The sequence below is a fragment of the Camelus bactrianus genome, chromosome 2 (assembly GCF_048773025.1).
Source record: "Camelus bactrianus isolate YW-2024 breed Bactrian camel chromosome 2, ASM4877302v1, whole genome shotgun sequence".
NCBI classification, from domain to species: domain Eukaryota; kingdom Metazoa; phylum Chordata; class Mammalia; order Artiodactyla; family Camelidae; genus Camelus; species Camelus bactrianus.
Window position 1 is genome coordinate 44,628,011 of NC_133540.1, and position 27,959 is coordinate 44,655,969.

General features: G+C 35.2%; 2 protein-coding genes across 4 annotated transcripts in view; both read right to left on the bottom strand.

Annotated features, from left to right (window-relative positions):
- Positions 1–299, bottom strand: part of LOC105070491 (UPF0462 protein C4orf33 homolog) — a 47,573-nt gene extending 47,274 nt beyond the window's left edge. Inside the window, exon 1 of the mRNA XM_045518014.2 lies at positions 218–299. Within this exon, the coding sequence (XP_045373970.1) occupies positions 218–231 (14 nt within the window). The 5' untranslated portion in view covers positions 232–299. The remainder of the gene's footprint in view (positions 1–217) is intronic.
- On the bottom strand, positions 284–24,305 carry C2H4orf33 (chromosome 2 C4orf33 homolog). 3 transcript variants are annotated; one of them, XR_006725518.2, is made up of 7 exons: positions 24,115–24,305; positions 18,762–18,951; positions 16,305–16,365; positions 13,882–13,933; positions 13,567–13,766; positions 11,515–11,667; positions 284–421 (listed from the first exon to the last, which is right to left on the bottom strand). XR_006725518.2 is itself a non-coding variant. In XM_045518012.2 (7 exons), the coding sequence occupies exons 2-6, from the start codon at positions 18,940–18,942 to the stop codon at positions 12,792–12,794; spliced, it is 552 nt and encodes a 183-aa protein (XP_045373968.2). In that variant the 5' UTR covers positions 18,943–18,951; positions 24,115–24,305; the 3' UTR covers positions 10,923–11,667; positions 12,771–12,791. The 3 variants fall into 3 exon arrangements, 2 of the variants coding, with proteins under 2 accessions (XP_045373968.2, XP_010955220.3); XM_045518012.2 differs by lacking the exon at positions 284–421 and adding an exon at positions 12,771–12,849 and having other exon boundaries at positions 10,923–11,667; XM_010956918.3 differs by lacking the exon at positions 284–421 and having other exon boundaries at positions 10,923–11,667.
- Between the last annotated feature and the right edge of the window lie 3,654 nt (positions 24,306–27,959).

Genomic DNA, 27,959 nt, shown 5'->3' on the forward strand with positions numbered 1-27,959 from the left:
ATGATACCCTAGAAGAGCCTAGGGGGAAAATGTGTTTCTCTTAGCAAGTGGCTTATTAATGAGCGACTTGTATACCCATCTTCTCTGTGAGTGTACTACAAAAAAGTGAAGGGCTTATGAACCTATTTTTCCTTCTATGTTATTTTTATTTATAGAATCAGGCAAGAAAGAACTCACTTCAGTAGCTCTATTTTATAGATGAAAAATCAAGACTCACAGAGGCTGCAGCATAGTTGACGAGTGCCCGGTCTCCAGAATCAAACTTCCTGGGTTCAAATCCACTTTTTAGCTGTATGATCTTGGGCAAGACATTTAATCTCTGAAGGCCTCAGTTTCCTTAACTTTAAAAATAAGCATTCCAAGATATACAATTCTCTCTGAGGTTGTTGTCAAAATTAAATATAAAGGTCCTGAATGATTCCTGAAAAATAATAAATATTAGAAATTTTAATGAAATGACGCACAAAATCTGGCAGTCAGGAGCAAAGCCAGGACTATCGTAGGAATACAAGACACTTGGTGCTTCTATGATATGTATCAAAGCTTACTACTTGTGGTATTAATTATCTTTTTTTCTTCTGGATATTCTTTTCAAAGTTCATTCAAAGACATACATTTGTATTTAGCACATTTTTAACTTTTTGGAATGCTTTCATTTATAGCTCGGTTTTCTATTTCCGCAAAGCTCTCTCTTCAAAAGATGTACTCCAGGCACTGAAGTGCCTTAGGGCATTATTAGAAACCTCGGTTTTCAGTGTACTATTGAGCCAGAAATACTACTTAACAGATATTTGAGTTGATAAACTGCCAGAAGAAAATTAGTTTTTACTGAACTCTGCATTCTCTGTGAGTTTTTCCACTACAAAGTAAAAAATTAACAGAAAAGCACTAAAGCTCTCTCCAATGATAGAATTATATATTACTGTAATTCCTACAGATGGTAAAGTGAAATATCATTTAACAATATTTTCTACTATTTCTCCTTTAAATTATATATTAGATTTATAAATATGAGGCATAAAATTTACCTATGGATTACACTGTGTGGAAAATAATATTTTAATTACTAGCTATTTATCACAAAGTCATAAAGAAAAATTTATACAGACACTCCACTTTTCATAGAATAGTAACTTCCATTTTCTTATATTCCTCATACATGTGTCATCTGGCTGTAGTGAAAATCTTTTCACTATTCCTTACATGAAAAATGATAGCTGGTGATAATAAATTGTTATAATATTCAATTTTATACATTTTTCTCTTACAAAGAAAAATTCGGAAAATAAATGATCAGAAAATGGGTAGTATCCACCTATTCGTTTATTTTCCTTTTTAGTGCTTCTTTACTTCCTGGCACTGGGAGATGCTCTAGGCTTAACCTGTCTTTTCCTTGAACTAGCCCTAGAATTAGCCATTCCTCTAAGGATCCCTAGTTCCTTTATTGGAAAATGATATTTAGAATACTGAGAACACACCTCACTGAATACTGGGTGTGCTTATTGTTGCTGGGGTGTCATTGCCTCTGGGCTTTCTCTGAGGACAGAGATAAGATATATATTTAAGTATACTAAAAATGTATAAACACCCATCTATAATCTGTCTATCCTATCTATACCTACCTATCATCTATCCATGTCTATCAATGACTTATCTATCGATTGATCTATCTACCAAGACTAAACACGAGTTCATACTGATGTATCTAACTCTAAGCAAGTACCGCAGAGTTAATCCTAAATTTCCCCCTTGCTTATTTGTAATTTATTTCTATGATAGTAAGAAGCCCAGATCCTATTTAACTAGCATTTATTCTATTATTTTTCAACCCTAGTAAACATATAAAGTAGTTTCAGAATTATTAACTGGTATTCCTATGAGAAATAAATTTACTATCTAGAATACTGTGCTTACATATAGTTGGGTTGTTTTTTTTTTGTTTTGTTTTTTGTTTTTTTGTCTTTAGTCTGTTTTCAGTCAAAACATCATTTTCCTAAGTTACTTAGGAAACTCCTTTTTTCTCCTACCACTTTCAGTGAGGTTATGTCATACACTTATATTACAAATAAAGTCATTATACCAATCAAAAAAAAGAAAGAAAGAAAGTGGGTAGTGCTGAGGAATGACAATTTTTTTAAAAATATGCCCCCATACATATCTTCAATTAGAAGATTTGTTACACAGATATACTCATCTCAAAATGCAAATGCTCTACCTCTTGGACTTAAGTCCAGAATAGTGTAAAATACCCTAACGGTTGAGTCAATACCTATTTAAAAGATCGGCACTTAGACAAATTAAAAATTTTGTCCGTGACGAAGACTAATGGAAAAGGTGGGGTGAGTTGAAAGGACTGGGGAGAATGGACACCTGGGACAGACAGAAGGAAGTGGGGAGACCCTCATGTTTAGGGGCCAGAAGAAGTAGGAGGAGTGGCTAGAGGAACCTTAAAAGAAATTCTATTTAAAAATCAATACAATTTAAGATGACTGTACTACGTAAATAATGTTTTGGCATAGGCACTGATAAAACTAGAATAAATGAAAAAGACACAGGTCCTTTCCTTTTTTGTCTACTATTTATTTTATCTAGGACACTGAAAGTGGCTTGTGTGACAGGAAAAAAATCTTTTTTGCAGGTTGCTAAAGTCTGAGTTATGATTTTGGGGAAAATGAGAACTTTTTAATTTCCTAAATGTAGGCCCATTTTCCCAGTCACAACTAACTAGTCCTATGTCTCCGATCTATTTTCCAATGGAAATAGGAAGGTAAAAGACAAGGAAAGATGAAGAGAGAGGAGAAAAAGGTGATGTCTGGATGTATTTCCACCTTCTCTCCTTCCCTCACTAAAACCAGTAGCACAACGGAAAATATTCCAGGATTGTCCCTACACATGAAATTTTGAAATATATCCTCTAAAGTTATTAAATCCAATAAACACTAGCTGAATGCTTAAATGAGCTCTGGACTATTTTTGTGGAGATAGGTCTTTCAGAATAACAAAGAGACATAAAGATGAATAATTACAATGCAGTGTACTTTAGTCTGGGTTTCACCAAAAGGAGAGCCTGAGAAAAGAGCTCAGTGCCATTCATTAACTTTAGAACATGATTCTAAAGAATGAGAATGGAGATTTTGGAAAAAGTAAACAGGATAAACCAATATAATGTTGTGTTTTTGAGCTGATCACTACCATAGGCAATTGAAGGTTAGTCCTGAGGACCACTGAAGAACTATATGGAATTTACCTCAGAACTGTCTATCCAAAGAATATTCTGAAGAGAGGAATATTTACCTAATAACTCCTGTCCCCATTTGACCAAGGATGCTAATTCCCTCAAACTTGCAGGTTTGCACTTATGCCAGAATAGCTGAGCATATTGCAACAGGTGTTCCATGTAGCTGAAGTGTCAGAAAAGCACCAAGGCAGAAACCAAGATATATGTGGTACACAGAGGTAAGATGCTATCAAAGAGTGAAACAGGTAGACTTAAAAGATGGCTTGAGAAGATGTGAGGTGGGACACAAGAGCTATCCAGTACAGTCTACTCCTTGCAGCCACATGTTCCATACTGAGTCAAACAGTCTTTAAGGTAGTGGTCAGCCAGCATATAAAGCTTTAATGCAAAATATTTAGTGAAACAAGCTACAGTCTCCACTGCTGCAACTGATTTTATATGTATAAATGACATTTATCTTCTACTTTCTCCACCACAAATTCTACACTTCTTTCACATTTGGCCAAGCTCCTCAGTGGGTACAGGTTGTTTGAGTGATGAGATAATCCAGACCTTCATTCTCATTGGATTAGTGTCCTTGGCTGCTTTGCCTTGTCAGGCTGTGGTCACTACAGTTGCCTATTCAAGGTTTTCAATTGACACTGAAGCACCAAGAGATGCCCATTTTCAATGGATCCCCTAAGGAGGACATAATCCATTCTGCCTCCATTAAAGTTGTAACACTAACTCTTCATGGTAGTCAGGATCAATAGCCCCTTCCAATATTATGCATGTACTTGCTTGATGAACTGCTAGCACAAGAAGCCATTAAGACTAAGTGGTTTTCATAGCTTCAGGTTCTGTGGAAAACTCACTGAGTTCCATTGTGGAAGGCTTCTCACTTTACCTCCAATCCAAAAGAGCCCACAGTTGCATCATTGTGAGTGATGTAGAGAATCGCCAATTTCCACCTTCAGGTTCTTGGATCTCAGGTTCAGTGCAAATACTACATCCTTAAAAATATCAGCCCAACCTTCCAGCTGTCCCTGAGCTTCTACTTAGTTAAGCCTTTAATAGGCCACTTCATCATTCTGTTAGGTGGCTGCTTTCAGGTTGCACAGTATATGGTAAGACCAGTAGATTCTGTGGGAATGCAACTATTTTCATATATCCTCTACCATAAAATGAGTCACTTGGTCAGAGGTGATATTATATAGGATCCCATGTCAGGAAACCAGACACCCTATAAGCTTTTTGGATGGTGGCAGCAAATTCAAGTCTGGAACAGATGCTGATTCCAGCACAGATGAGCTGTTGTCTTTCTCAAATAGGAGCCAGGTATAATCAACTTGCCATCAAATGGCTGGCAAGTCTCCTCAAGGAATAGTACCATATCAAGGTCTTGGCATTAGTCTGGGTTGCTGATATTTTGAGCATTCAAGAGTAGGTCACTAGTTTCAGCACAGCAAGAAGGAATACACGCTATCGGGCCCACACATAGCCTTTATCCCAGCCAACATGGTTACTCTATTTATGGATCCATCGTACAAGCTCAAGAGTGGCTGAGGACAGAGGCTGGCTGACATCCACTGGTTAAGTCACTGTGACCACCTATTTATTCAGGGCTTCCTCTACAATGGATCTGCTCTGGTAGGGATTAATATGAAATGTAAAAAGATCCTCATGCTTTATGCCTAAAACCATAAGTCCATCTACATGCCTCCTTCCCAAGCTTCCTTGCCTCCCAACTTCAAATCTTGCCCCAACCAGTCAAATCATTTCCTAAGGGTCCTTAAATATGTGTACTTACAGGCATTTCTTCACAACACAAGTGAATGACAAAGTAAATTGCTCATGTACCTGTCCTCTAGAAGGCTTTCCCCTCATCTGTCATTCAAGGACTTTCCTAATTGGGCCTGAAGAACAGCAAGAGTTCCCTTTCAGTTAGTACTAACCCATCAGGCTTGACTTTTTTCCTCCTTTGTATTTGGTTGTAGGGATCCTCCCATGAAGCCATGGACATGAGCTGAGGGAAAGGCATCAACACAACAAAGGTAGGTGACGTGGGATTCTGGGACACCTATTCATGCAACTTATTTGTGCCCTCTGGACCTGATCTTAAAGGTAGTGTTGGCATCAGATGATGGATTACTGCTATGCCCTCTTGATCTCATGACTTAACAGATCTGATAATACCTATCTCATGATAGGTAGCTCTGGTCACATAGTCACTTATGTGTCCCATGGTCAGGTGCTCAGCCTTTACCAGAACCCAGGAGTATGGTAGAAACTTCTTTTCATATATTCTTAGCAACAGAAGACATGGCCTTGCTCCATAAACCTAAAGAGTCTGTATTAGACTTCTCTTGTTGGGGCTTTCCAGAGACCCTACCCCATATTCTTACTCACCATAGATACCTCTTGGCCCTGTCACGCCATTAATCTGACAATGCTGAAGGTATCTAAGGGGTGACAGGGCCAACTGTGCCATAGCCAAAAGTGCTGCAACACCCTTTCTTGCTCTGGGGAATAACCTGGGGGCAGGAGGGTGTGGGTGATGGAACTACTGTGAGATGTTCTTGGCCAGGATTTCTTTGATCACCTGGCCTCCATGTGCCCCATTCTAACAGAGGGCCATAATGTAATTCAGGTACCTTATTATTAATGTCAGCTCAGTTATCAAATTTACTGTATTCAACAGTCCCCAAACATCTTAGTAGTCACCTCTCTTTGAACTAAAGTTATTCTGATTGAATGGCCACAGATCTCTCTGGGGAAGAATTAGAATATTTATTGTATATTCTTGGGGTGACACTGCTGGTTATTTTATCAAGAGGATTCAGCTTCTCTTTCAATTGGCTATGGATCTGAAAGTTGGATTAGACCTACAATAAGGGTGACATATCACAATGATCTATTCCGTGAGCTGTAAACAGCCTTCTTCTCACCAGCTCTGAATTATTTTTCTGGTATACATTCAAGTTGGCTGGCTACTTTTATCACCCTCAGGTATACTTTGGAATATTAGCCATATTCATGGATATCTGATGTTAATACATTCTGATTGCCACTCCTACCTTATTGCTCACTACAGAAATTACATTCACATGACTTCTGTTAACTAGCAGCTCTGATATTCTGGGAACTTATGATGCTCATTGAGAAATCCCAGTTCTATGGCAACACTATCTACTCAGTAGTGGGTTACATAGGCTACCTACAGTTACTGAGGTCACTACTGAGTGTCTCAAGAATGATGGTGCTACCCTCTACAGCTTCTTTATTTTATTCCCCTCCTGATGAATATAGATGGAGGGTTCTCTGGTTTCATATAATATTCTACATTTTTGGCTTCTTTTTTTTTAAAAGTACAGCTGATTTACAATACTGTGTTAGTTTCTGGTGTATGGCATAGGGATTCAGTTATTTATATATATGTATATATGTATTTTTCTCTTTTTCATATTCTAACATTTTAACATCATCATCTCTTCAAGCCTTTGACCTTTCCTCAATACTCCACCAAGGCAATTTTAGCATTTCTGCTTCATGTACTAAAAGCTACCATTAAATCCAAGTTCAAGAAGTCATCTTGGCAGCATGCTAAGTTCCAGGTGTCCTTGTCAAGATGTTAAGCTCCAAGTTTAACACCCCATGCCATCTTCTCAGAATCCACCCCCCCCAAATTATTACTTTTTGTTAATGTAGAAAGAGCAAATGGAATCATTTCAGCATCAGAATTGTTAAAAAAAAAAAAAACGCAGTTAACACCACAGTCCCTATTATTACCACTACTTCTATGTCATGTGCTATCTACCACTTACACTGATGTTTGATTTTCACCTGCACTTCAAGCCCATCTACCATTGAAAATCTTAGTAACTATGATGTTACACCAGGGTCATCACAACCACCAATGGGGCCCCTATCATGGAATGCCCCATGGGAGATACAGTTCCTGATTCCCATCCTGAAGCGCTACTTCTGAGGGCCACTGCAGGTGACAACTGACTTAGCCTGGGTCCCCCATAAAGCACACCTTGTAATAGCTGTTTGAAATGCTTGCATGTAGGATTTTGGTAAAGTAATTCCAAACAGGAGTAAGGAATTAGGAAGAGTAAAACAGAAAATGAGGGAAAGGCAATATAAGTTGTGTTACTATTTGGCCACTGCTGTGAACAACCAGCGTGTCATGTTTTTAGGGGTCCTCCAAGGGGCTGTGTGGAAGGGAACTCCAAATTGTCAGCCTCACAGATGAAAGGAGTATGTATCCACCTACTTCCATCCTTCTTGGTTAAGAGTTGTCCCATAGGGTGTAAGCTCCCTCACACATCCAGGGTAGTTTATGTATGAGATTGACTAAATGGGTTCCCCAACAGCTGAGGCAGCAGCGAAGCCACAAGACAGGATATATATAAGCTGAGGCAAGGTGCTGTCAATTAGCTGGCTGCTGTGTCAAGAGAGCTTTCTAATGCACAATGGGAAAAGTGCTGCAATAAAGTAATGTTAAATACTATGGAAACTTAAATGGGAAAAAGGAGACGGGCTCTGAGGCATGAGTAGAAATGTTGGTTTACTGTAATAACTTCACCACTTATAACCTTCCTTTTACTTTTTAAATATCAGGTTAACTGTATTCATTACCTTCTGCCCTCGAGCCTAATATTTTAAAGAGGAGGAGGAAAAGGAAGAGAAAAACTTAAGTATTTTTTTCCTGTGGCAAAAAAATTTTTAGCGTCAAAAAAGGTACTTGAGGGCTAAAAATAAATGTTATATTTCCCTCTGGACTGGGACTTACACTTTACTGAAGCTGAGAAAAAGCATGAGAAAGCACCTGAATAAATATACACACTGTGTAATCTATTTAGGTGGTGAGAAAAGAGAACCTACGTGATACTGTAGTGAATAATTTACCACACAGCAGGGAAATACACTTATGCATATATTAAACAAAGGAATGATTATTCTTTAGTCCTAGAATTGAAAAACAAATTTCAAACAGCTATTACAAACACCCACTCTTAAAATACTAAGTTTCTATAGGGTGCATTGTTTGTATCTTACTAATGGACAAATCTTCCAAAATTCTGTGGTTGAACTGCATGTTCCTTTTAAAAGAAAATGCTTATATAGCATGTTTTTGTTTGCTTGGTATTGGGAGAAGGAAAATATTTCTTATCTAGACAAAAGTTAAGAGATGTTTTAAAAACAACCAAACAGATAAAAATAAGTTTTAGAAAGCTCACAAACCATAATATCCAAATTCAACATTTTACATAATTTTGCTTGTATCTAGGATTATTTGTGCTTTGCTTTGCCTTCATGCTATAAAGTTACGGTATATACCTGAACCTGTGATTAAGGTTCTCCACAGTCTCATTAATACTTAGTATTGTCAGTTGTTTTCAATTTTAGCCATTACACCAATTTATAATTCTGGTTATTATTCAGTGGTATCTCATGGTTTTGATTTCCTTGGTGGTAGGTGAGGTTGAGAGCCTTTCTATATACTTATCGGCCTTTTACATATTTTCATCTGTGAAGTGTCTGTTCCAGTCTTTTGCTCTTTAAATGGCTTGTCCTTTTACTATTGATTGTAGGAGTTCTTTATATATTTTGGGGAGAGTCCTTTGTCAAATATGTCTATTTTGAATAGTTTATCCCAATCTGTGGCTTGCCTTTCCACTTTATTTTCCTAATTCTTTTTTTATTGAGGTATAGTTTATATATAATATTACACAAGTTTCAGGTGTACAATACAGTAATCCATAATTTTTAAAGTTTATTCCATTTAGTTATTATAAAATATTGGCTGTATTCCCTGTACTGTACAATATATCCGTGTAGCTTATTTAATTTATACACAGTAGTTTGTAACTCTTAATTCCTTATCCCTTATTTTGCCCCTCCCCCTTCTCTCTCTCCACTGGTAACCACTAGTTTGTTCTCTATATCTGAGTCTGTTTCTTTTTTGTTTTAGTCACTAGTTTATTTTTTAGAGTCTACATACGTGATATCATACAGTATTTACCTTTCTCTGTCTTATTTCACTTAGCATAATATCCTCTAAGTTCATCCATGCTGTTTCAAATGGCAACATTTCCTTCTTTATTATGGCTGAGTAGTATTCCATTGAATATATATACCATATCTTCTTTATTCATTCATCTGTTGATGGACACTTAGGTTGCTTCCATATCTTGCTAATTGCAAATGATGCTGCTATGAACGTTAGGTTGCCAGGTACTTTTTTAAATTAGTATTTTGGGGTTTTTTTTTGGATATATACCCAGGAGTGGAATTGCTGGGCTGCTCCTTTACTTTCTTAATGGAAGATTTTGATGAACAGAAATTTTAAATTTTGATGAAGTCCAATTTCCCATTTTTTATTTTCAGTTAGTGTTTTTTATGTCCTATTTGAAAAAAAATCTTTGTCTACACCAGATTGTGAACATTTGTTCCTAGAATTTTTTTTATTTAACCAGTCACATTTAGGTTAATTTTTTTTCATGTTTTTCCAGTTATTCCAACACAATTTGTTGAAAAGACTATCCTTTCTCTTTTTAAATAAATTACTATCTCTGTCAAAAATCAACTGACTGCATGTAGTTTTTTTTTCTAGTTTCTCTATTCTGTTGCACTGATATCTCTGTCTAAGTCTATGCTAACGTCATACTGTCTTCATCAGTATAATGATGAAGCTTAATAAGAAGTCTTGGAGTCAGGAAATACAAGTCCCCCAATTTTGTACTTTTTCAAAATTGTTTTGGCTGTTTCAGATCCTTTGCATTTCCATAAAAAATTTGAATCAACTTGCTTATTTCTATCAAACAAGCCTTCTAGGGTTTTTAAATGATATTGCACTGAATCTATAGATCAACTGGGGGAAATAAATTAGGCAGTTTATTTTCTTCTTCATAATGAAGTCTTCAGGTAGGCAGTCCGGATATGATCTGTTACTCTACTGTGCTGTTTGAAACCCAGACTCCTTTGTCTTGCTACTGAGCTATCCCTGGGTTGTCTCTTTATTAACACAGTGGAGCTACTTATGTTACCTCAGGTATTAATTCTACAATTCAGGAAAAAGGAAGAGGAAGAGTAAAGGACAAAATGTATATGGCAACTGAGTCTTTCATCTGTAAGGCATCTCTAACACTGTATACTTACATCTCACTGACCTGAACTGTTTTATAGTGTCATTTCTATCTACAGAGGAATTTGGGAAAATTTAGTTTTTGAGCAGAGCCCCTAAACATTCAAGTTATGTAAAAGAACTAGCAAAGAAGAGGAGAAAGTATATCATTGCGTAGGAAATTAGGTATCTGTAATAAAGGTTCTTCTTCTCCAAGATCGCTTATCTGTGAGTTAAGAATTCTGGTGAAGGACCAGGTTTGGTGGAGAAGTTCATAGATAATCTACTAGATGGCTTCAAACTATGAATTATAACACAAAATTTGAAAATTATAGACCAGGAGTGTTTGATGTTTATAAAGTAGAATGATATTTCAGACATCTTGTTTAATAGGATTAAGAAAATGACCAGGGAAAGGGGGTGGGAAGAAATAAATTTGGGAATTTGAGACATATAAATGTTAGCCACTATAAACATAAATAGATTTTAAATAAGTTTCTTCTGTACAGCACAGGGAAGTATGTTCAATATCTTATAATAACCTTTAACAAAAAAGAAATATGAAAACAAACAAAAAAGAAAAAGTCATTTATTTGTAAGTGAAAGCAGAATCTGATGCCTGAATTCAAGACTATGTTATTCCATTTCTTTCTACAGAAAAAAAGTAGTCGTAAGACAGGAAAAACAGCTGATTAAATAGCACGTGTATCATAATAATTCCTGAACAGATGGATTTCCTATTCAACTAAAATATGTCATTTTTCTCCTCATTTCAAGAATGGACATAAGATTCTGAGTAACAAATTATTACATGTTATGATGGAGTTCAAAAATGTGCAAATAAGATGTTCAGTTTCAAACTGGCTGAAGTTTAGGGAAATGGGAAGAGAAATAATGATTTTGGTTGACAGAGACAGGGATATTTGGGGTAATGGTGATGCAAGGCAGATGGTAGAACCTGTTGACATGATGACTCCTGGACTAAGTGACTCCAAGAAACAGTTTCACTTTATAGTTAAAATCATCTATGAACTTTCTATTTTCTTGTTAATTTATACACAATTTGCCAGAGAGATACTATGATTTCATTGACTTCTATGAAAATCTTTGTTGTTGAAATGTGTTCACAGTTTCTTCAAAGAGATTGTACTTATTACTCATTTACCTTAAAAGGTATAGCACGAAATGACTGATACGGTCACCTACTATACTCCTATACCTCAGGTTTCTCTATAGCCATAGTTCTGATTCTGGCTGTTTCCACTCTTCTCCAAGCAGTGTGTTAAAACTGAAAGGCTTGAAGTACTCCAGACGATGACTAAATGCAAAGAAAAAGAAGGTGGGAATTTAAATGAACTATGCATTTGTGAAAAAACTGCCCCGAAGGGCTATATATTTTGTCACATCTGCGATAGGACAACATTCTACTTTAAGAATATCGAAGGTAAGATGTATCCTATGTGTACAATTTTCTCATTCTAGTAATCAAACATTCAGCTCTGAAAATATTCACCCATATCTCAAAGCACTCTCCTTTCAATTCTACAAATAGCTAGCTCCCTCACAGCTAAAGGGAGAAATAAAAATCAGCCCTCAAACCTGACTCATCCCATCTAGCCTTAAAGGAATCATATTATGCTCTTATAGATGTTTTCATAGTCAGACTTTGATGTAACTTATATCAATTACATAAACAATTGTTTTTAAAAGTTTCAACTCAACAGATTAAAGGATAGACTCCTTTACCAAAGCAAGGTAGGTTTATGTAAAACAGTATTAATTCTATTTCTTTTCCTTCCAGGAAAAACCATTTAATGATTAGGAAGCTTTCCACTGTGGCTTAATGAGGAGAGAAAGGCTTTGCTAATACGCTGCAGTAGAACTCAGCTCTGTAGGAAATCACTCCGCCCTGGCTCTGCCCTAGCCAATGGCATAATTATACTTTTATCTAGAGTAAGCCTCCAGTAATGTATAAAAAAGAAGCTTGAATACAGGAAAGTATTAGTTTGCGAAGAGGCAGAGAAACAAACCATCTTGATATGAAAGCCCTGAATGAGTTGCATCTAGAGTCCTGTCCCACTCTGCCCACCTGACCAGGCTGAACCAGTTTTAGAGTCACAAGTGTCAATCCAGATTAAGTGGTCAAGGAAACAACAGCAAAGGATAAGAGAAAGGAAGGGAGAAAGAGGGCCAGGACTGGGGAGAAAAGCAAGGGGAAAAGGGAAAAATGCGTCAGGCAGAATAAACAGGTAAGAATAGATAAAAAGCAAAGTAGAGCAAAGTAAGGGCATACAGGAAGGACAAGGGAGAATAAGGACAGTGCAGTACTTTCCAAGGGTAAAAAGGCAGGAAAGTTAGTCTACCATGCTGCAAAGCCCACTGGGATGTCTCTGGTAGGCTTTTCTAAGCATGCAGACTCACCAGACTATCTCGGCCACTTGACTACACGCTATACAGCAGGAGTCTCAGGTTGCCCCAGGACAGAATCTGGCTTTCCTCCCTAAGGGGGAAGTGTTTGCAGCAGTCCATGTAGCATTCATAAGGCTGTCTGGGAACTACATTCTTCACAAGTGACTGCTTCAGGTGCAAAGAGATCAGACTCAAAATGGGAAAGTGTGGGAGATACCTTGGCTTACATGCCTGCTGCCCCACAGGAAATAGTATATTTTGTTATAACTCTCTAGACATAGCTTCCAGGGTCCCCACAGGGAACATAACTATTAAAGGGAAACCAGAAGCCATGCTATCCCCATCTATGTTGCCTAGAAATACAGTTGACGTTTTTATCCTTATGAGGTTACAGGAGAAAAGAATTAGAGAGTTAACTTAAGGTCAGAGTCAAGCAGCAGGGGAAAGGATTTATTAACCCTTTGCTCACATCAGAAAACACAGATGCCTCTGGCCATTAAGCTCTGAAAGGAACCATAAATGAATTGGCAGCCATACTTCTATACCAGCTGTTGCAGTACTCATTAAGCAAGACTTTTCTTACATTGCTATGGAAATATAAGTGCTTTACTGACAGTAGTGAGAGAGACTATGTTTGTCCAAAGTCAGTCTATCAAATACTTACTCAAGATCATTGGGAAACAAAGCACTCTACTCAGTGCTTTTACACATGTATTCTTCGATCAAAAAATGTTACTACTACTCTACAAAGAATTAATTTCAAAAAACTCTTATAGTCGGGACATATTTTCATTTATTTTCTACTTACAAATCAGGTTTCTGTCCTTGCTGCAGTTCATGCTGAGGTACAGGGTAAAGAGCTTCATAGTTTCTTTTGTCTTTTGATCCATGAATTGCAAATGAATTGAATTTTGTCACATTTGGTGGAAAATAACACCAAGGAAGATAAGCTTTACCTTCCCATTTTGTCTCTCCTCTGGACACTTTGAATGATAGATCAAGTTCTTGCTACAGAAACAACATGTGACACACAAAATGGAAATTCATATTTATACTTTAAACATTTAAAATATGCATATATACAAGATACATGGAATTTTGTCTCATATTTTTATTTACTTACTTTCCACACATTTCTTCTACCAGAGAGTAAAAGCACCAAATGCTGTCCGTGGCTGTCAAAATTAAAATTCCTCATGAGTGTTTGAAAGAAAGAAACATTATTTTTTGGACTATTTATCATATCTGTGATGTGTGTGCTTATAACTAAATTTTCAAATAATTAAAAGATGCAATATAAATACTGGATAATTATAGGGAGAGCCAGTGTGTTCAGTTACTTAGAAATGGCATCTTTGATTTTACCACTTTTCAAGCAATTGCAGTCAAATGCATAAAACTATACATGTTCAGACTGCTTTTCATATTCTTTAAATAAGAAATTATATAAAATACTTCAATTGGTTAGATGATGCAAAGTATGAAAAGAGGGCAGAGGTATACCACGGTATCTGGAGTTCATAATAAACCTGTTTTGAAACTTAAAGTATCCCAAAGGAAGCTGGCACCAATTTCCAGGTCGAAATCCAACAACTTTACTAAAGGTTATTCTGTAAGAAAACTGTCTTGAAGATCATTAGGAAGATATAAAATAAAAATATAGATTGTCTAAAACTACTCAGCAGGCTGAAGACTTTAATTTGTATCTATTCTCATACACAACTGTTCTGGACCTGTCTGCCTCTTGTGTTTTCCTGCTTTCTCCCATCAGTTCTGACACTGATGTCACACTTTCAAAGAGAAGCACAATACACCCTCAAAAGAAAGCTCTAATAAGAGCACATAATTGGGATTAGACAGTTCAGTAAGAATCAAAGAATTTCAAATAGTTACATGAAGCAAATTTACTGTCTGTGGAAAAGACTGCATTTAAACATTCTGACACAGATGGTCTGTTGGGAGCTTCTCAGGAAGGATTTCCTTCAAGAAACTAGTCTAACAGAAGACAAGTATTCCTTTCCATTTAAAAGTCCTCTGCTTATTTTTATCGTTATGACACAACTTTAAGAATATCCTGAGGAATAAAATTTCTTGCAAATTCAAATAAGAATACTCTTCATATTGCTTTCCTAGAGGTTAATTGTCACAGGAGTTGACTGCCTAAAGCACAAACATGATTCCTGATTATTAACTGTCCTAATCTATCTAAAACCAAACAACTCTAGGGATTTCTTTTAACTTTTAACTTTATTAATTTTATGCATAGTGATTATCGTATAATTTCTAAACAAAAGAGAATCTAATTATCCTATGTATCCTGTGATAAGTCATCACTTTATGAAAGTCAACTGATATTATCATCCAACAAAATTTAAACTAAGGATATAACTTTATAATTCTAGTAGATCCAAGTTCTTATCTATCTTTTGGACAAGTTATAAACCTATTTGCCTTAGCTTTCTCATGTCTATGGTGAAATTTTCTTATCTCATATGATAGTTTATAAGAATTAATCATACTTTTAATAAGATTTTGGCATGTTAGTTGAAAGATAACACACAAAGATACAAAATTACTCTTCTGAAAAATATAATTATGAACAGCTGTATTTTCCACAAAAGCATTAGCAAGAAATCGAAACAATGGAAAAGAAAACGATATCTAAAATCTCATTTAAGTCAGTTGTTTGGGACTCTGCTCACTCTACAAAAGGACAAAGGTTACTAGATAATAGATACTGAGAAGTATTCAAATGTCATTAAAAAATAAATAATGGCAATATAAAAAATATATCACTACTAGGTATTAACTTAAAATTTCTTATAATTTAGATAATAGGTGGGCATAAATTTACTTTTTGCCATCTACAGAAAAAAATTGCCTACCAGATAGAATTCTCAAAGACTGATTAAATTTGAACAGAGACAGCCCAAGGTTAACATTTCTATTGACTCTAGGAAAAGCCACATGTGATTTAGTTTTTATCCCTGGCACTGAACAAAAAGTGATACAGTATATACTCAATAAATGAATAAAGAATAAAGGAAGGAATACATGAATATGTAATTATGTAATATATAAAATTAAAGTTTAATCTAGCCATTAAACGAATCCCCTAAAAGAAACATTTTCATAAACTGGTTCAATTGTTATATCTATATGCCTCTCTTTGTTTCTAAGTAGCTAATATTTAATAATGCAAAGTTACAGAATAAATAATGAGAGGGATTCTGGGATTTTTTTTATAGAGTTTCTGTCTTGAAATAATTTTTTTCATTTTGCAAAAAGAATCCTTCAAAGTTATTAGAAAATCAACTACACTAGTGAATTAAAAATAGTATCAGTACACTTCCAAAAATTTACATACTCTAAGTTGTACATTTACTTGAAAATAAGGAATTACATATAATTCAGATTAATTCAGATTAGCATTCCCCACAGTTGGCTGGAATTAGTGAGATTTTACTATAAACATATGATATATAACTAGAAAATAATGTGTTCAAAACACATAGTAATGAGTTAGAAAAAATATCTTATACTTACGGACAAAGTTCAACTTCTAAATACTGTTCAGTTATGTCGTTCAAGAAAAATGCTTCCACAACTTTTGAAAACAGAGATATGACATGTTAAGAAATTCACTTTTGTTTCATAATAATTTGTTTATATCTTTAGAATATAAAATAAATTAACTCATTTTTAATTAAAGCTATATCACCAATAGGAAAAGGGGAAAAGAAAATAAATAGACATCACCTGGAAGAAGAAATATATAGAAAATAAATCATCAATTTTTTCCCATATCAGATTTCTAGAAAATAAAAATATTAATAAAGCTTAGTGCTGGTGAGTTTATAAAAAAATGAATATTATCACACAGACTCTGAGCCAGTTATATTCTTGTGGGAATTTATCCTAAGGAAATAATCAGACAATTGAAAAAAGTAGTAAGAAAGATGCAACTTATCAAATTATTGCTCAAAAGGAAATGGTCTAAATGTTTATCTCCTGTTATATAAATAAATCTCCTATTATATAGGAGAGTTGTTAAATACATATGGAACTTGTATATTCCCTGCAGTAGAATATAATGCAGTCATTAAAATGAAATATAGAGTTAAATATTTTTGATATAGGAAGACATTCATGGTATCTGATAAGTAGGCTGCAGAGCAATAACCAAATGAACATGAAATAAAAATGTCTGTGTGAGCCCGTGCCTAGATGGCTGCAAAATGTGCACAAAAATGTTATGACTGGTTGTCTCTGACAGGTGGAATACAAGTAGGTGATTTTTCTTTTCTTTATAATTTTCTGGAATTTTCCAAGCAAGTTTATTTTAAAAACTGTGTTATTATGAAAGTAAAACATACTTTTTATAAATTATTAAAACAATACAAACATATATGAAGTAAAAAGTCAAAATCCTTTCCTTCCTACTTTGCTCTAAATTCTGTCAGACTTCTATCCATCCACAATCTATTTTACCTAAATAGATTAAAAAATACATAATCATTTCCTGTCTACAACTTGCTTTTCCCACACTCACATGCTTTACAGCATATAGCTACCTCTTTTTAATTACTGCATAGTATTCTTCTGTAGAATGCTATGACTTATTCACAAAATTCTTTATTGATAGACATTTAGGTAGTTTCTAGTTTTCCATGTGTTATTTTTATAACAATAAAATATCTAAGATACAGATATAGTCCCATCAACAATTCAGAGAGTCTTATTGCCCCTTTTTAAGTCTTTTCCTGTGGAAAGGATGGTAGGATGAAGAAGAGATACTGAATTAGAAAAACAATCAGGAGGTGAAACTGGCAAGATTTAATAAATAAACCCAAATATGGAGAGTGAGAGAGAAGATAACTTGGAAAGACCTCATATTTCTATATTTGGTGATTTGATGTATTACGGTGTCATTGATTGAAACTGGGCAATTAGGGAAAGAAGAAGGTTTATGAGAGAAGTGGACGAGCTGAGTTTACGACTTGCTGAGTTTGTTGTCTGTAGTACCTCCAGTAGGTAAGTCACATTGGTGTGTACACCAACAGGAAGCTGGTATATACAAGTTCTGTATCAATAAAAGACAACCTTCATTTAATGTATGATAAATGAACACTGACAAAATGCATGCTATACAGATGGTATAGAGAAAGCAGATGTTAGTATGGACTAGAAGAGTCATCAAAGGTTTCTCTGAAGAAATGAAACCTGAATTAGACCTTGAACTATGTGCAGTAGAGGCAGGGGGACTAGAATGAGGAAAGGGATATGAGTGAGAACATGCATGAACAGTGAGACTTTCAGCCTTTCAGAGGTCAAGAACTTTTGATTGAATATGATAGCTCAATTCATGAGTACCTTGAAAGCTTATGGGAATGGTTTGAACTTCATCTTAGGGATAGTAATGATTTGTAATTTAGGGAATGGCATCATAAAGAGTATTTCAGAAAGATAAGCCTGGTAGCTTAATTAGGATACATTATAAGGTGATCATATAGCAAACCTGAAACTGTAATTTCATGACATGTCTTTTAGTCTTCACTTGATATGTGAGAGCACTAGGTAAGTACAAAATAAAAACTACATTTCATGTTGAAGTTGATGGGTCTCTATAATAAGTAAAACACCCCAAAACTTCCATAAAGAAGGTTTATAAGGTTAAAGCAGCAATTTGAAGACACTTTAAAACAAAGCAGGAATGCTGAACTCTTCTTACAATAGGTAACAGAAGTAAAGGAAGGAATTATAGCAGCAATTTAAAAATCTGGATTTGTAATTGCCATTTTTCACTGTTCTTGTTATATAGTTGAAGTCACATAGGTAATTGTGAAAAAGTCAGAATGAGAGATTGGTAGGAAATTATCAGAAACTGCACATGTCAGTTGCTCAGAAGCACTCACTTCCTTATAGCAAGATAAAATAATAGTTGTATGAGAGGTTATTATAAAAAGATTTATGTTTGCAATAAAATGCAGTACTTCCACTTACCTTCATAATCCCACAGTTCATTGAAAGGCTTTCCTGGTTCTCCTAGTGGGGCTGGAGGATCATTGAAAAATGGAGCACTAATTTCCATCATCACTCCTCCATCACCCGGATTCACCCTGACAAACACTGGCTCATGCTTCACTGGAAACTCATCCCAAGTGTGTTCAATTTTAAAATCCATCCGAAGACTCTAAAGGGAAAAAGAATGAAAACAAACTCTTTAACAATTTACAAATGTTTCCTTTAGATGAAATAAAATGAAAAGTTCAAAGCCACATAGAAGGTAGGAAGGCAGCAGAGTGAAAAGAACACAGTTCTGAGAGTCAAAAGATCATTTGTGCTATGGCAAATCACAGACATGGAATTCAATTACAAAATAGGTGGTTGTATCCTAAAAGCTTTAAGTCTAGATCTAGCTCATGTTACCTTGTAAAGACTATACCAAAATCATTTTTAAGAACTGTAATTAAATCTACTGCAAGTTGTTCATGTACTTAACTATAAGCACTATGAGTTTATATGTCATGCTTTGTCATGCAGATGAATTACTGGATCTCATGGGAGTCAATATCTTTACAATAAAATTCAATTTGATTTTTAAAAATCTCAATAAATGAGTACAAGCATTGCAGTTAACACTTGTTCTTTCGGCTTAAACTCTTCTCTTCTTAAGCTAGGAGTGGAAGGGGACTTCAATCATTTGAAGGTAAGCAGAGTTTAATATTGTCTTTCTTGATCTCGGGGTATAGATTTTCTTAGCCTTTTCAATTTATGTTATTTCAAGTGCTAAATGACCATTTGCTTTGTTACTTCCTTCTCTCCACTGAAACATGGGGAAAAATCTGCTATCATTTAAATTATGAAATAGACTAAGTTCATTTGACACAAACAGTATTTGCATTTTAATTATTTCTCTAAGGATTAAAGGGGAGGACATAGTATTATATTAATAAAATTATATTTTGCTGAACACTATGGATCAGGTGTTTTATAAACATCATCTCATTTAATTTCACAAAAACTTGTAGAGGAAGTATAATTATCTTCATTACAAATGAAGAAACAGACTTGTCCAAGGTCAGATGGCTAGTAAATCAAGAAATCGAATCAATGTCAGCCATGCCTTCCTAGACGAAGACATTTCAGGAATCTGCAAAGAGATGAAAACCTTATTTCAGGAGAGGTGGATCCCCCCAAATTATACTAGGTCCTTATGTCTTGTCCAAAAGATAACCTTGATTAGTAAATGATGATATTTCCAGGCTGTAATTTTTCTTATCTGAAGTCTCTGGATGCATTTCCTTGCTTCATTTGTTATTTTTACTGCAAGTAACCAAGTTCTACATTTTGAAGAAATTTCTCTCTTTAAAAATTATTTTTAGATTTACTGAGGTATAAGTGACAAATTTATATATTTAAGGTGAACAGTGTGATGGTTTCATATAAATATACTTAAATACATTTATTTCAGTGAGTATATTTTGAGTACTTTACAATGTGTCAAGCACTTGGAGAACCAAATATACAAGCTCTGGGTCACATAAAGAATCCAAGATCTCTGAAAACCTTTTTCTAAAGTATGTAACTTTTTTCAATTTTCACTATGTGCTAACAAATTTTAATAGATAACCTCTAAAATTAAAAAATAGTTCTGGTATTACAACCCATCTGCAAATAAAAGCATATTAAAAGAGGATAGGTTAAGCAATTTATATTCTTCATCATTGAAATAAGCTCAATGAACAATAAGACTGTATAGAGATTCTGATTTATGTGAAATTAAGTCCGGATTTGCATGGAATAGAACACCTTAGTAAAAAACTTATTTTCTTTAGTTGAAATATCAAGGTACATTCTTCAAAAATAAATATATTACCTTCTACCCCAAATTCTGGTACTAGTAAGTAAGTACCCTCTTGCAGCATATAGGAAGAAATAAGAATAAATTAAGTTATTAGAAATGATGATTTAATCTGATTCTGACACCAATATGCTGAGAGAATATGCTACTCTCCTAACTTAGGGCTTGAGAATTCTTGACAGTCCTGGCAAAACATAGCTCAGCAACTAGGGAGTTTTGGTAGAGACATTCATTCTCCACATAACCAACATATCCACAGAAAATGCTGCACATGTTAAAAGGATCCTTATCCTACTCAGTAGGTTTCTACCAGGGAATTTTCAACTCCCAGCTCTCTTAGGCAATCATCTCTACGCCTAAATGGAATTACATCATATCCAGTGATGTGGTCCTAAACATGGTCTGTCACTTTCATGCACATATAATAGGTCTCACGGCCAGAGTGAGGTTTCAAATTACTTCAAAATGCAATCCTAACTGGAAGATAAGAAGAAATAAACGATAAAAGCAGAGCTACCCTTGTTGACAGTATAAGGTAGTGGTTTCTACTGGTTACTTCTGCCTTTTCCTCTAAGCGTTGTTTGGAAATTATTGCAAGAAATATTGACTAGACTTCCACTAGTGGGAAGGAGTGCCACAGCTGACGTGTCCAAGTGTAGGATATAATTTTGGCTTTAACTGTACAAAATGACTTTAGATTCTTATCACAACAAATTTGTTCATTTGCTTAAAGAATATTCATGCTAATCTAAATGTGCATAATATTTATTTTAAAAAATCAACCTAAAAATTATAGTCCTGCCCACTAGTTTATGATCTAATCTAAAGATAACATGGACCCAGAGACAACTGATTCACCTTTCAACTCCCTAGGGACCCTTGGATTAGGATTGTATAGGTTTAACCTGCATCACCTTTCAATTTTCATTGTTCGCACATGTGCTCTTACGAAGTACAGACAATTCAACCACCAGCATCCTTCACGACCTGGGCTAGTGTGCATCCGTGCAGCATTCCAATCCCTATCACTCTATATTGCCCATACACTGCTCTGTTTTGATTCACAACACTTATACTGCATGTCATGTTGTTTATTGTCTCCCCATTCCCAGCTAGAATGCCTGTAAGTAATAGGAATAACAAAGTATTTATTTGTTGAGTGAAAAACTGTTCTAGTCTCTGGATCCAAAATTTCATGATTCTGAGATTTTATGCAGGAGAAATCAACTGTGTTAGTGATATTACCTCTTTCAACACCATCAAAACAATGGCAAATACCTAAGATGATACATCTAGAAAGTTCCTTCCAAATTAGTTTTCTACTCATTTTGTTGCAGGCACCATACAAGGTGCTGGAGAAATAAAGTATGAGAAAGTCTGTGGGGACTGGGGATCATTTTCATGTAAGTAATCAACAGGTCTCATGTTGATGCATTATCGTTTGGTTCATTTTGCAGCCTGATTTAATAAAGTTGGATCCCTATACCAAACTAAGTTTCAAACCAATCAAAAATCTAAACATAAAAATCACACCATATAAAAACAAGAAAGAAAAAAGAAGGGAGGCTGTTTTTAAAAGATGATCTTATAGTAGAAAAATCCTTTTTAAAATATAACCCCAAACCCAGAAGCCATTAGAGACTGATACATTTAGCTATACAGAAATTTTAAAAATAAAAGCAAAATCTGACTTCCTCCACCAAAAAACCCCACCATTATGAAATCAAAGATAGTCTGGGAAAAAAAAAAACACCTGTAACTCACAGTTCCAACATATAACTAATTTCTTTAATGTTTAAAGGTTTCCTAGAAATCACTAAGGAAAAGATTACCCCAACAGAAAAGTGGATAAAGATATTAACAGCCAGTTCACAGAAAGGCAGGCCTCATTTATAATGATAGAAATGCAAACTAAAACAACAATAAATTATTATCTTTCACTAAGATTGTAAAGGAATAGAAAGTTTGGTAAGATGCTGTGATAATGAGGACACAGAAACAATCACATACTGCTGTTGGGGCATAACTATCACAGTCTCTGTCAAGAGCAACCCCTGAATATCTATCAAAATAAAAAACGCAAATAACCTTTGACTCAACAAGTCTAGTTCTAGGAGTTATACCTGCAGATATTCAAAATGATACAAGTATAAAGATATTTACTGTAACACTGTTTAGAATAACGAAACATTGTAAGCAACTTAAAAACCATCAGTAGCAAGGGGGAGAGGGCAGAGCTCAGTGGTAGAGCATGCTTAGCATGCACAAGGTCCTGGGTTCAATCCTCCATTAAAAAACTACCTCCATTAAAATAAATAAATAAATAAACCTAATAATCTACCCCCACCAAAACCCATCAGTAGAGGACTGGTAAATAAATTATGCTGTATCATACAGTAAAACACCACATAGCTGTTAAAAAGAGTGAGGCAACTCTACATACACATCTAAAACGCATTAAGGAAAAAAAACAAGGTGCAAAAAGTGTGCATTTATTTAATAGAAAGGAAGGCTATTTGTATACATGCTTTTGAATGCATATACTATCTCAAGAAGCATATACAAGGAACCAGTGTAGCAGCGATTGCCTCTTTGGAGAGAATTATCTGAGACAGGAGAGGAAGCAAAATTTACTTTCAAGTGTCTCACTTTTTTCTTAACCTACTTGAATTTTATACTACGATAGGCACGCATTACTATTAAAAAATAAATGAATAATTTAAAATATTTTTTAAAGTCCAATTTATGGCTGAGTTTCTCAGAGTATGGTGGTTTCCTTTTCTCTCTCTTACATTATGTATGCTGAACATTTCTAAAAAGTCTGAATGAACAGCAGGCATATTACTGAAGGAATATATTCATTCAAGGTGATGACCCTCCTATTTTTATACAATTTTAATGTTGGCCTTTTAGACGTCCTTAAAAAGAATGTTTATTGTTAATCTGTATTTTTCCACATTTTAACCTCTATTCAAATTATGCTTTCATCAAAAAAAGTGAAAAATAATTTTTAAATTATTTTCATGCTTTACATGTACTATGGACAGACCTTTAAAAGCAAATCAAGGAAGAGAAAGGAGATAGAACCTCAGAGCATTAAGCGCCTGGAGAGGAAAAAAAATCCACAAAGCTAAAGAAGTTAAAGGTAAAGAAGGAAGTTGTGGAAAAGGTGCTTTCTCAACAGAACAGTCTGTGAGGAGAATTTCCAAATTCTTTCCAATTTCCAAATTCTTTTCATGAATTTTTTTTTTTAAGTTTTCCACAATAACTATCTCTTCAGTTTGAAGCCTTCTCCCCCCCCCCCCCACCGCCCCCCGCCCAATTAAGAGAGAAACGGAGAAATGAGGAAGTCAGGCCGAAAGTGGGAGTAAACTGAGCCGGCACAAGTTGCAGCTGAAAAATAAGTTGCCACAGAAAAAAAGCCAACAAAGCTGGGAGAAGGTGAGAGGAATTACCGAGTGAAGAAAGCGCAAACAAGAAGACAACACAGACCGAAGCTTGCCTCAGTCCAACACTCGTGCGCTCCCTTCGCCGAGGTCCCTGCCGAAGGCCCCGCCCAGGCTCCGCCCCGCTGCCCGCGCGTCCGGGGGAGGGGCTCCAGGGTTGACGCAAAGACGCCTGTGGAAGGGCTGCCGGTGACCCTCGGAAGACTTTCCATCCTTCACAGAAGTTTGAGCGGTTTTCTAGAAGGAGAAAGAAGGGTAACCCGGCAGTATTTCAAATGGTGCAACAATTTAAAAATCAGCTGTAAATCATTAAGATAACAATAGAATATGTACGGCAATAATTCACTTAATGCAACTAAAGGCTAACCGGCTATATAAGCAAAAACTGTAAATTATATTACAGTACTAGGAGGCATGAACATAGTGGTTAACATTCTAACATTGGGATCAGATAGCCTGGGTTCAAAATCCCAGTTTAGGCACTTCCCAAATGTGATCATCAGCAAGTTATTGTAAAAAGGATTTTAAAATAGCACCTACCTTGCAAGGTTTTATGAGGTATAAGTGAGTATGTGTGTATATACACATATATGCCTGGTGCATAGTAAGTACTAAAAAAAAGATTTTCTATTATTATCAAAGTATATAGGTTTGCCTAAAGAAAATATTTTTCTGTTCAAATCATTAAAATTACATGTTTCTTAAGTGGTTTTCTTATAGAAAATTAGACTGCGAGACAGGATCGTCTGACCCTTGAGATGAGAAAATATGGTTAAGTGCTCTAGAGATATGGTTCTGGTTGGCTCAGTCTTAACTATCCTAGCAGTTTAAGCATTTATCAGCCTGCTTTCCTTCATTTAGGGTCTCTTTCACCCAAGACAGTTTGACCTTACTGTTTCCATATAGGATTAGAACTAAATTCATAAAATAATCATGTATAAAGTTTTAGACTTTTCAAGAAAAGGTAATAATTTACAGAATTACAATATTTCCAAATAATATAATCATTCTGTATTTTAGTTGTTCAGAATTACCAAACTTCTAATAGGATCTAAGGGTTTAATTCAGCAAGGAGTCACTGCACCTGAACTTCCTAGCTACTGTGAGAAGAGTGTGCATATTCTGCATGTTTAGGTAGACACTACGATTTTCTCCCAACTTGCAAAAGTAGATATTACATTGGTGTCTTGCCATTATTCAAATATTTTCAGTTGAAGTATTAAGCTAAACCATTTGAAACTTTGGTCAACAATTTCATATGGTTCAGCCTAAAAATATTCTGCTTGTAACATACTTCCAAAAACTTTTGGGGGGGGGGGGAACAGCTTTTGTGTTTGTTTTAACAAAGCAATTATTTTTGTTTTATAAAAATCACTTTTGGTTGGAGACGGAAATGGGGAGTTGTTCAGTAGGTATAGTGTTTCAGTCATGCAAGATGAAACAGTTCTAGAGATCTTTTGTATAACAATGTGCATATAGTTAACAATATTGTGTTCCATACTTTAAAAATTCAGAGTAGACTTCATGTTATATGTCTTCTACTACAATAATTATAATAATAAAAAAAAGACAAGCTTAAAAAGAGAAATTTAATTTCCAGGCCATCCTTCTCTTGGTTGGTCAAATAAACATACTTATTAAGGAATTTTTAAAAATCACTTTTCGTGGCACCTAATAATATCAGTCAATGTTAAATAAAGTTTAGATCCTAGCTTAAATTTCCAACTTTGTATTCTTCATAATGCTTTCCCTATAGTATTTGGTGCTCAATGTCAATTTATTGCATAAATTAATATTAGTGAAATCTATTAATTTTCAAGGGGTTTCCTTACTGCAGAAATATATCTAATATAAAAACATAAATTAGTGACTAGAGAATGTTTAAACACATACTAAGTACTTTTCTCTCCTTTTCATTCCCTGTATTCAATTACAGTAATAGTTACTTTCCATGCACATTCACCGAATTCTTCAAATTAATTCCTTCATCAGCTACTTATTGAGTGCTCATTGTTTTCCAGGTAGTATGATGTAGCCTGAAGTCAAACTACAAAACAATATGATAGAGACTGCATGTACAAGCACAAAGAAAGTAACAAGAAAGCACCTAGCATGGGGTAAGTTGGTAGAGAACACAAAGGGAGCTTTAAACAGGAAAAACACCAGAGGGGATACTTTAAAGACAGGTGGAATCATAGCAATTTTGTTTCTTAAAGATGAAAATTACCTTGAAAGTACTTCATTAAAATTCAACCAGTAAAAATCTTGTAACAACAATAAAAACCAAAACCAAAACACACCACACCTCAGAACCCCAGAACTATAGTTTGTATTGACCTTAATCACATAGGCCAAATAATTCAAATTTCAGATGCTTAATTTATGCAGTGCAAAGACCACCTCATTATTTACATCCAGAAAGCACTGTTTGTTTTTACCCACACTAATATCTTATCAACTTGTAGCGTAAATATAAAGTTAAGTTTATAACTACTTGTTTGGTGCCAAGTTAAATCACACTATGACAACATACAAGGTTCAAATGTAAGGGAAGTTACAAACAAGTCCTTGGAGAATCAAAAAGATTGTTCATGAAGAAGTCATACACTGACCTTCAAAAAAGAGTTGGAGCTTGCACTCATCAATTTCTCTTTCTAAGAAGTTTTGTGTTAACTTCATGGCCACTAAAAATCAGATCAAGTTCAATCTTCACTACCTCAGAGTTAAAGTAAGCTTTTTATGGTTATTAGATATACCTCCGTATTTAACAATGAGTCTTTAGAGGAAGGGACCATCTCATTCTCTTAATAGTGAGTATAGAGAAAACTTGTAACAGCAAATACCTAATTGGACACAGCTGGGCTCATTTTTAAAACAACACATTCTGCTAACATTACTTTCTTTATATAACATTATGAGTACAAGACAACAAAAACTTCTTAAACTCTTAAAGAGGAAGCTAAATCAAGCTACATCTATGACATGTCTGTTCAGGAACTTTACCTCAATCCATAAAAACATATTCGATTAAAAAAGCACTAAAACTGGTGGCTGGCTTCAAGTTAGTTATTATTGCTAGCACTGAAATTTCCCCTAATGTTAACTGTTTAAAGAAAATGATGAGGTTTAAAATCTAGACAAAATCAATTTTTAAAAATGGGAATTATAATCCAGCTGCAATGTAAAGTTTTACCTAATTTTTTTTCTTGCAAAAAATGTAACTTTGGTCTTTTCTTCTTTTTTGAGGACGCGGTTTTCTCTAAAGAAATAACTGCTGAATTTGCAGGACCTTTGGAGTACTGCATGCCTAATTAGCACACAGTTAACTATTTAAACAACAACTGTGTCCCTTCTCCAAAGACCCACGTACTTAGCTTCTGGAGATTACTAAATTCACAGAATTTAGTGAACAGAATTCACTTGGCGGGTCCCCAGCAAACCCGAAATCTGAAGTTTCTACCCTGAGCGAGGGACTCGGCTGGGAATCGGGATAAGGAGATAACTAAATTCATACCCAGAAATCCTCCAGAGGGACAGCCTTGGATGTAGACTCTGAAGACGCCAGTCTGGGTTCCAACCCCAGACGCAGAAAGCTGCGTGCTTTCCACCCACCTGCTTTGGCCAGCGGGTTCTCCCAGTCTGAAGTGCTAGGTAACAAAGATACTGGGGAATTTAAAGTATATATTTAATGCCTTACCTATGTTTACACTTGGGAGGGCTTCTTTTAAAAAAAAAAAAAAAAGAATAAAAGGGAAAAAAATTACCCCCCCCCCGCCCCAGCTTGCCGGCTACCACACAGGTGGCTAAACAGGCTGTCATCCAGGTTCCCACAGCTCCGCCCCTCGCTTTGCAGGTAGCCAATAGTGTGAGAGAACTCCAGGAAGTGCGGCG

Excerpts from the sequence above, each read along its gene's own strand:
- C2H4orf33 (XM_010956918.3), bottom strand. The coding sequence starts at position 18,942 with ATGGATTTTAAAATTGAACACACTTGGGATGAGTTTCCAGTGAAGCAT. Across the intron at positions 13,934-16,304 it reads TTAGAAGTTGAACTTTGTCC|CCACGGACAGCATTTGGTGC; the intron begins GTAAGTATAAGA and ends TAATTTTGACAG. Across the intron at positions 11,668-13,566 it reads CAAGGACAGAAACCTGATTT|TCATCGTCTGGAGTACTTCA; the intron begins GTAAGTAGAAAA and ends CTTTGCATTTAG.